The sequence below is a fragment of the Arachis duranensis genome, chromosome 10, assembly GCF_000817695.3.
Source record: "Arachis duranensis cultivar V14167 chromosome 10, aradu.V14167.gnm2.J7QH, whole genome shotgun sequence".
Lineage (NCBI taxonomy): Eukaryota > Viridiplantae > Streptophyta > Magnoliopsida > Fabales > Fabaceae > Arachis > Arachis duranensis.
The window spans coordinates 7,641,259-7,651,100 of NC_029781.3; the positions used below are offsets into that span (position 1 = coordinate 7,641,259).

At 33.6% G+C, this 9,842-nt stretch overlaps 1 protein-coding gene across 1 annotated transcript; it reads left to right on the forward strand.

The window, feature by feature from the left end:
* The first annotated feature begins 8,793 nt into the window (after positions 1-8,793).
* On the forward strand, positions 8,794-9,575 carry LOC107468853 (uncharacterized). The gene is made up of 2 exons (XM_016088225.1): positions 8,794-9,122; positions 9,254-9,575. The coding sequence occupies exons 1-2, from the start codon at positions 8,794-8,796 to the stop codon at positions 9,573-9,575; spliced, it is 651 nt and encodes a 216-aa protein (XP_015943711.1).
* Positions 9,576-9,842: the final 267 nt, after the last annotated feature.

Below are 9,842 nucleotides of genomic sequence, written 5' to 3' on the forward strand. Positions count from 1 at the left end.
TATCTATGCTGAACCAGATTAGTTTTTCATACTTTTCTACACCAAAAACACAAAACCAAAACCAACCATCGGCCCATCTCATAATCAACCACGGCTCTAGGCCCAAACAGTCCAAATAGCAGCCAATCCACCACAATCCAACAGAGTTTTAGTCGCAAGCACAAGTAGGAGGCTCAAGCACAAATAAGTAATTACATCAAGTAGACTTAGCAATTAAACACAATTAATGACATAGGCAAACCAAGTACAATATGCACACCCAAATAATGTCGCATAGATACGAATGATGAATGCCTGTCCTAGTGGCTGATGATATCATCTGTTGGTTATAAAGCCAATCCGACAAATCCTGGTAGCTAACCATTGGACTGCCCCTCTGCCGTGCATCCCCAACTCGAGTTATTCACAATCATAATCATAATTTACATCCAACACCCTCACTGGTGTATATTCACGGGGGCGAGCTCATCCGAAACTTTCACAGTGTTCGGCCACACTTACGATATAGGGTCAGCAGAGTGTCGAGTCTCCACCTGGAGCACGTGGTGGCTAGCCACTACTTTCACCCAGGGAAACTCGTATCTTAGATAGGTGGAGTCCAACAATCACAATATCAATAACTCAGCATATATGCATTTATTCTCAGCCATAAACCAACATTCATCTCAGCTATCCGACTTAAATTCATGATTCATAGTCAGCCATCTGGCTCATAACATATTCCACAATCAGCCTTGATTCATGATCATACACAGCCATTCCGGCTCATAACAAAATAGCACTTCCACCATCCAACATCATCAAAATCATAAAATCATCATTCATGCCATAAATTACTTTTTCTCAAATCACTTCACTTTGAAATCAAAAATCAACTCTTTTCAGTCTTGGCTTTAAAGTTTCCATTCCTCAAATCATTTGAGGCTCATAAGCCATTTTTACTCAAAGTAGGTGCCCTTCTTAAAAACAAAGCCACCATCGGCATCATCTTTCCAAAACTTCCAAAACCATGGCAAGTTAAAGATTTCTTTTGAAATATTCAAAATCATCCATTCAACAATGGGATTTTATAACCAAAGTTTCTCGGCAGGGTCTCAAGTCTTTGGGGGAGACTAGCATAACTCATTTCCTCAAGTTCGCTTAAAATCTTTAAAACCTTGACTTCCTGATTTGAGTAATAAGAATAGAATTTAAGCCAAACCGAGTCGTGTAATCAATTACTCCTTTCAAAACTATTTTCTTTACTTAAACAAACTATCTTTAATTCCATGATTAAATCTAAAGCATTTCAAACTGCTCAAAAATAATTTTTGTTTTGTTAAACCAGAATTCTAAGGATACTCTGAAGCTTATTTAAATTGTAAAACAAATGAGATTTATTAATCGAAACCCAAATTCTTTTAAAGTCACGAAAACCCCTCTAAGAGATAATCTTTAAGTTAAATAAAGAAAAACATAAACCCTTTTCACCTTTTAAAACAGCCTTAAAGCATAATTCTCTTTCGAATGACTTGCACCCAAACACATACTATTTTTCTTAGGAAATAAAGAGAAATCATAATTCTCTTTTCAATAATTCTTTTCAAAGTGTAGCTTCATCGCTTTAATAATTGATCCAAGTAAAGATAATAAAAAGGCCTTAGATTCAAAATCCTCCAAGTAAATTAGTAAGGCATTAAACTCATAATTTTTCAAATAACATTTTAAATAAAAACTCAGATTTTATAGGAATTTAGGCAACATCTCCCTTAAAACTTGGACTTTGCCACCCTTTCCAAGTCCCAACCAAACCATTCTGTAACCCTCTTCAAGTGGTTCAAAACCAAATCAATTCAAAATCAAGTTGTTTCCAAAGATGCATCGTGTTTAGGTTCCAAGAACACCAAATCAAATTCAAATCAATTCTTAACAGAATAAACTCGATTTCAAGCTTTTATAAATTAACTTTAAAGAAGCATTTCAAGAATTGTCCGTTTCACAAAATCGAACAACAACCCAGCCAATCAAGCATTCATATTCATCCAAGACAACCAACAATTACATAAGACTTATACAATCTCTCAAAGATATATTTTCTCATGTCATTATCCATATATAATAATTCTAATTCATAAAGCGTGATTTTTGAAAAAGCCCCTACCTCAATATGCAAAACCACAGCCCAAACGCCTCACAGAGTTCCCCGAATTGACGGCAACCAACAACTCGGCTCCACTTGCTCTCTCAAAAGCAAAAACAGCTCCAAACGCCACCAGTAAACTCGAATTCTAACTCCTAGAACCATTGACATATCAATTACTTTATTACACGAAATAGAACACCAACGCAGGACTTTCGAAACAAAAATCACTTACTGCAATAACAAAGTGAAGCAGCCGCAACTCCAAATCGGCCTGGCAGTAGCTCTGTCAATAATTTTCGAGTGACAGCGGCGGCCCAAATCTCTGATAATAGCAGCTGTGCAACCATGCAATGTCAATTATGTTCCCAAAATTTTGAAAGAACAGAAACCAGATTTAAACCCCTTACCGATAGTGCTTTTTCCGGCAATGACAGTGGCATTTTCCGGCGGCCGCGGCCGCGGCAGAGGAACGGTTCCTCCTCTGTGCACCACCCTTCTCACATGTCTCGTCCTCCTTCTTTGGCCCTTCCTCTTTCCAGTGATGGTGGTTCTCCGACGACGACACCAGCCACAACAGGGACGGCGGCGACAATGAAGCCTCATCTCCCTCCTTCGCGTCACTCTCCTCTCCTGCGACAGCAACGGCGACGACACTCCTCGCCGGCACCGCTCCGTCCCTCTTCTCTGATTCCCCTCCCCTAATTCCTCAATCTCTCTCTGTTCTGTTTCATGAGTGCCGCTGGTTTGGGAAGAGGGCAATTGGATTAGGGTTTCGGTGGCTAAGGGTTAGGGGGAAAGGGTAAGAGTGTTGTGTGAAAATTAGGGTTAGGGTTAGTTTAGTAATTTCAAATAAAAATAGGAATAATTTAGTAATTAGAAATAAATTTTAATCTAACAATAATAGTGTATAAAAATACTATTTATTCATCAATTTTACAAAATTTCAATAAAATGTTCAAATCCAAAAATTAGAAATAAGATAATTAATTTCTTTATTTTCTGAAACAGCAGTATTAATATTTAAAATATTAATTATTTAATCCAAATCATATAAAATTTTTATTATTTTATAACTACCAACTTTACAATTTAAATATTGAAAATAATCCAATAATTATAAAATTGGATAAAAATATTAATTTATTTCAAATTTAATTAATCAAAACTTGCTTTGATTATCTTTAATAAAATAATTTCTGAAATTAAAATTATAAATAACTATATGAATTTGAGACTTGATCATAATAAGACTTTTCAAAAGTTCTGGATCTTACAACTGTAGCCTACATAAATTTAAAAATAAATTAATTAAAAATATAAGTATGTCCACATAGATTGTGTTCTGTAATAAATAGGTGATAAAGGAAGAGATGTGCTGAATTCAGCACTAGATAAAACTCTATGCAAGGAGCATGTGTATATAACTGTTATAATAAATGAACTTACTATCAAAAAACAGATTTATTAAGGTATACAAGGCCAACAGATTTGATGGTATTACCTGTGACCAAAGGACTTCTTGCCAGAACCAAAAGGGGTGGTGCACTACCACCACCTTCTAAAACTGAAATTAAGGTAGTGCATCACAATTAAACTTATATTTATAAGTTAGAACATGCTTACTTTTAATTTAGGTGGTTATTGTATTAAAGTGATCCATGAAAAACATAGATAATTAATTGGTACAATTATTGCAGATCCCATACACGTCTTTGAAGGATGTGAGTCCTTTACAAAACAAAGTGCCAATACTGATTGAAGAGAAGCTTAACTAAAATCTGAAGAATTCAATCAAGTATGAACCTCTTGTGGCATTGAGTTTGAAGATTTTGTAATACTCTACTACCAAAGAAAGAACTAGATGTTCTGTGATAATCTCGTCTCATTTTATATCTATTAGTCTTAAAAAAATGCTATTTGTCGAACTTTCTCTAAATTACTGGGAACAAAATAGAGAGAGGGGAACCTTGATAAAGAAATAGTAGCCAAATTCCTGAGCGGAGCCTCACACCCTCCAGCTGGTATTAGTGTGGACTGGCACACCGAAAAACATCGTAAGAGACTAAGTGGGACATGTACTTTGGATAGGATAAGTGCAGAAGAATCTCGTCTCTGTCAAACAAAGTTCATCATCAATTTAGTCCATGAACAAAAGAAGGCATACATCTTGCTAATTTTTTAACAATCCAGTTATTCACCTCCTTTAATATCACACATAGCATGTTAGATAGCTGGGTTTTTGGTCTTTTAAAGTTATTAAAATTGAGTAGAACAGCAGAAAAGATACCTCACCTTGAGATTCTGACCAAAAAAAAAAAATTCAAGGATCTTAGAGAAAGGTAGCACAATAAATAGAAATTGGTGCTTATCCCTTCTGGTAGCTCACCTTAGTACCTTCAACCTCCCTAAACATAATTAGATTACATCAACTAAGCATTACATCCACATAGTATAAGTTCCAAACTAACAATATTCATACTTAAAAATAAACAATCAAGAACAATGACTTAACCAAACACTTGGCAACACTGAAAAAGTAACAATACATCGAAGAAATGACAGAGTTGAATGAACATACATTAAAACCATGAAAAATTCACCAGATTCCTAACCTAAAACACTCAAACCAAGCTCGTAAGCTAAAAACACACATCCAAAGGCACATTAATCAAGCATAATCTAACTTGCAGATTTCTTAAATTGAAAATAAAAATAAACCAAACGACAATTCAATTTACGACTCATAGCTTCAGTTGCACGAACAAGAATTAGCATTAATAGTAGAAAACTAAATTCAAAGCTTAAGAACTGGAACTGCAAGATCTAAAATAGTGAAAATAATAAGTAACGCAAACACAAAGATCTAACTTGTAAGAGAATGAAATAAAGGAGTTGTAAGAGAGAGCACAGTAGATCAAAACTGTGAACGAGTCGACTCGACGATACCTGAAGGAGCAGATCGGAGCTGTAAGAAGGATCTGAGTCAAAGAGCGAGTTCGTGAACCCTAAATCGAAAACCAGAGGAAAGATAGAAAGCAATGGGTATGAGTCTTTACTTGATCTGAACTGTGGTGGCAAGGGCGGCAACGACAGCGACGGTTACACCGAGTTTCGGCGGTGAGTTTAGACTCTTTTCTCTGAGACCTCTTTGTTTGTTTCTCTTAATCTTTTTTGGATTGTCTGAATCTTTTATTTCTTTAGTTTAGATAAAAAATATCTTAATAAAAATAATACTAGCCATAATTCTATGGCCACTAAAACTTTTTATTATAAAGGTAGTGATAGTAATAATAATAATTGTCATTACAATATAATTTTAATAAGAATAATACTGACCATAATTTTATGTATTTATTAATGGCAATAATAACAATTGTCATTATAATATATCAAATATATAATTATCGCAAAAAGATAACTTAAATTAAGAAATTAGTGACTATTATGTTATTGCCACTACTATTATAAAAATAATTTCTGGCAAAAGAAAGCACTACGTAAGATGACAAAAATTAAATTAAATTAAACTTTGGCTTGAAATGGTTTTTTGCCACTAGAAAATATTTAGTTTTTTTGTTTTAGTCTCTGTACAAAATTTTATATTTTGGTGTAGCAAAATTTAAAAAGTTTTGATTTTAATGCTACCGTCAATTTATTCTGTCAAGTACTCATATAGCATGTTAAATACCAATGTAATGCAGTTACATTAACATTTCAATTTGTCAGGTTTTATTTAATCTGTCCCATTAAAAGTTAATAGAATAAACCAACTAACAATAAAAACTAAATTCAAAATTTTTTAAATAATAAATATTTTATAAATATAAAAATTTATTTATAGCTTAAGTTTTATAAGAGTATAGTGCATCAGCATTGACACTATATTCCAATTTCCACCGCTTGAAAATTAAGATTATATGTCAGCAACAGTTTGTAGGCAATTTTTCTGCATAAAGGTCCAAAAAGGTTGAATGGATGAGAAAAAAAATTATATTTTAAATTTTTTGTATAGTATGTGTTTATAATTATACTACCATTTAATTAGTGTTGTTTAGTAGGTAAAAAGTGATTAATTGTGAGGTCGATTATTTTAAAGAATAAAATCACTTTTATATAACTAGAAAGGATTCAATTTTCATATAATAATATAAAATTTATTAATTAAAAATCCATTCAAACACATGAATCTAATTAAACATACGTATAAAATTTATTAAAATTAAACTCATTTTTTCTATGATTTTAGAAATTATTTTACAAAATAAAAATAAAAAATAATTTTAAACAAACTTTTGGTCCCCTATAAAATATTTATTTTTAAATTTTAGTCTCCATAATTTTCTTCCTTTAATTGTGCTCTAATTCACCGTCAATATTTCGGTTTATCGCATCATTATTTGACTTACTATCTAAATATTCAACAAAACAAATGAATGACAAAAACTAAAATAAAAATATTAAAGTTTATCATATCAAACAATTTTTTTATAAAACTCAAAATAAAAAAATGAATATTTAAAAAAACTTATTCAAACCAAATTAGGATTTTACTACGTGTTGATTAATAGCAACAGAGCTTTGTACAACATGTGAGTGTTTCTTTAGTTATGAAACTAATAGATAATTGAATACAACCTGAATTGAACCGATGATACTTTCTAGTAATTAATTTGAATAACCTTTTAGTGATTCTAACCCTAACCTAAACACATTGCAGCTACAATCATCTATCACAAGAACCCTAGCAAAGCACCTTCAGTCCCTCGTGACCTCACCGTTAATCACCCAACCAACAAATAGGCGGCAGCTTCCTTTCCGTTTGCGTCTTTATTAGCATCCTCATCAGCATCCTCTCTGTCAGCATCGTCATCTTCGTGACCGTCAGCATCGTCTTTTCCGTAGCGGTAGCATCATTTTATCCGTTAGCGTCATCTTTTTCGTCAGCGTCTTCGTCTTTCATTAGCATTGTCCTCTCGAATAGTGTGCTTCATCCAGCGTGCGTCAACAACGTCTGTGGCGTCATCTACTCGTCAACAACGCCGTCTTCTCTGTCTGTGGTGGTCATCTTCCTCGGTCAGGTAAGGATCTAGTTTTTTTAGGTTAAGCGTGAATCTTTTGTATATGTTATTTGTTAATTATTTTATTCTCTGTTCAATTTTTGTTTAATTTTTATTCTTGTTGATAATTTTTTGTTCAATTTTTATTATTTTTCATTTTTTTGTTGAAATTCTGAATTATTAGTTCTTGTTGATAATTTTTTGCTCAATTTTTACTGTTTGTTTGTGAGTTCTTGTGAAATACTAAAATGTATAAAAAATTGGTGTAGTTGATGATTCTATTATGTGTTTCGCAGATTTAAAAATGGGAAAAATTAACCCTGTCAGCAACACTGTTGTTAGAAGCATATCCTCTCCAAGTGCAGCCACTATTGATTTTACATATTTATTATATTTATAGGATTTTTAAGATAAATTTTTTTTTTATGAATTTCTGTTTTAGATGTTTATTATTGTTTTTTATGAATTTCTGTTTTATCGGTTACCCAATTACCTAAATCGGATGAATTCGTTCTTAATCGATTTGGTTTGGTTCGGATATACACAAAAAAATGTAAATCCGAACCAATTATCATTCAATTGGTTCGGTTCTAATTTCACCCCAAACTCGAACCAACCCGACTCGTGAACACCTCTAGTTATGAGTAACGATGTTGCTTAATTATATTTGTGAGTACCATTAAGAAAATAGATTTCTTTGGTCCCACATGTCTTTTTTATGTTTAATAATTTTAAAAATTTGATTTTTTTCCGAAAATAGAAAGAGAAAAAATTGTGTTGGAAGAAATAAATTTATTTTTGACCTTGAGAAAGAAAGTAAATAATTAGGCAAGTTGGCCATAGTAATTGACCATACTAGGCAGTCATCGACGTAGATTTGGTCGGGAAAAAAAAAGAGAATTTGTGCTTAGTCCATCGAATGTAACGGTTGATTTGGGTTTTTTGTCCAAGTTGATCACGCTACAAAAGAGTGTGGTAGTAATGTGCAAGTTTTGGTCGTCGCTGCTGTAAAGTGGTAATTTGCGTCATGAGGAGATGATGGTAGTCGATTGTTGACAGATGTGCGTGGAAGGTGGTTCCTGCATTTGAATTCATATAGGTCGTTCATCCTAAGGTACGTTATTTTGCAGTTTGCATTAAACGATTTCCAATATTCTTCCATTGTTTGTAGATTTGTGTTAGCAAATATAAACCCTTATGTTTATGTAATAGAGTAAGTTTATGGGTAGTATTTGTTATGGTGTGTGGTGTTTTCTACTTAGGTGTCTGCTAAGATTGATTGGATTTGGTCATGTTTTTTAAATGGTCCATGGGCTCTGTTGCTTAAGTCGTGTTGGCGATTGTTGATTTAAAAAAATAGCTTACAGGGTAACTACTTTATGAGTGAAAAAGTCAATCATGCTTATTTAGGCATACACAATAGTGAAATCTAGTCTGTGATAAGGCAATTTAAGATTGTAATTCTGTGCAGTGCCTTGTTTAGTTATCTATGATAGTATGTGATTTGCATTTTAAAAAATATCAGACTTTTTTTATTTTCGGATTCAAGGGTCTTTTGAAGTGGAATCTGATACATATGAATGTGAATTATAGTAATTTTAGGTGGTATATGGAATGGATGGCAGCATTGGAATGGCTGGTTCTAATGCAGAAGGAAGGACTACGTGTACTGAATCGAATCGTTGTAATTATGATGTGGATGGTGTTTGCAATACTGATGTTGGGATTGATGGGGATGATCCATTGGTCGAGGATGAATTAGATTACGATGATGTTATTGGTCTAACTGGTGAAGACATTTGTAAGAAGGTCTTTTGTCGTGAGCAACGTGCTTATCATTTCTTTATGAGGATAGGAAAATGTCACGAATTTGGAGTTCAAAAGGGAGACCATAGAAAGAACGAGGATGGCAATTTGATAAGGAGAAGATTCTTTTGCAATAGGTCAAGTTTAAGGGATGAAAAGCATTACCACCAAATTGATAGAAAAAGATGTTATCGTCCTAAAACACGAACAAATGCGAGACAAAAATGTCAATATATCTTTATCGAGAATCCCATATGTGGAATGTTAGAATGGTGAACCTCGTTCACAACCATGCGCTCACACTAAAGGTAACGGTAGACATGATTCCTGAATTTTGTGGCATTTCTGATGGTGCAAAGGCACAGATCGATGGCATGCAATGTTATGGGCAACCTACATCAAAGATCTTAGGCTACAAGGCTGGGATTGAGGGTGGGTATTCTTTACTTGGTTTCACCAAAAAGGATGCGTACAACGACATTGACAAGACAAAATGGAAAAAGAATGTTGATGGGGACCCAAATGCGGCACTCATATATCTGGAAGGAAAGGCCACTGCAGATACAATTCGATGGCTCGGTACAATCTAACAAAGGAGGGTATGCTAGCGAACTTGTTTTAGGCTGATGGAGGTAGTAGAGTTGACTACTAGTACTTTGGAGACTTGTTTGCATTTGACTCTACCTTCAAAAAGAACAAATATAAAAGACTCTTGGTTATATTCTCTAAGTCGAATAATCACAAACAGACAACAATCTTTGGGTTTGGGCTAGGACTAGTTTTGGATGAAAGCATTTCTTCTTACTCATAGATGATGCAGAGATTATTAGAAATGATGTGCAAGAAGATGCCTTCTA

What these genes read in the sequence shown, in the direction of transcription:
- LOC107468853 (XM_016088225.1), top strand. Translation starts at nt 8,794, where the DNA reads ATGGATGGCAGCATTGGAATGGCTGGTTCTAATGCAGAAGGAAGGACT. An exon ending in AGAAGATTCTTTTGCAATAG is followed by an intron (nt 9,123 to 9,253) that starts GTCAAGTTTAAG and finishes GTGGAATGTTAG; the next exon opens with AATGGTGAACCTCGTTCACA.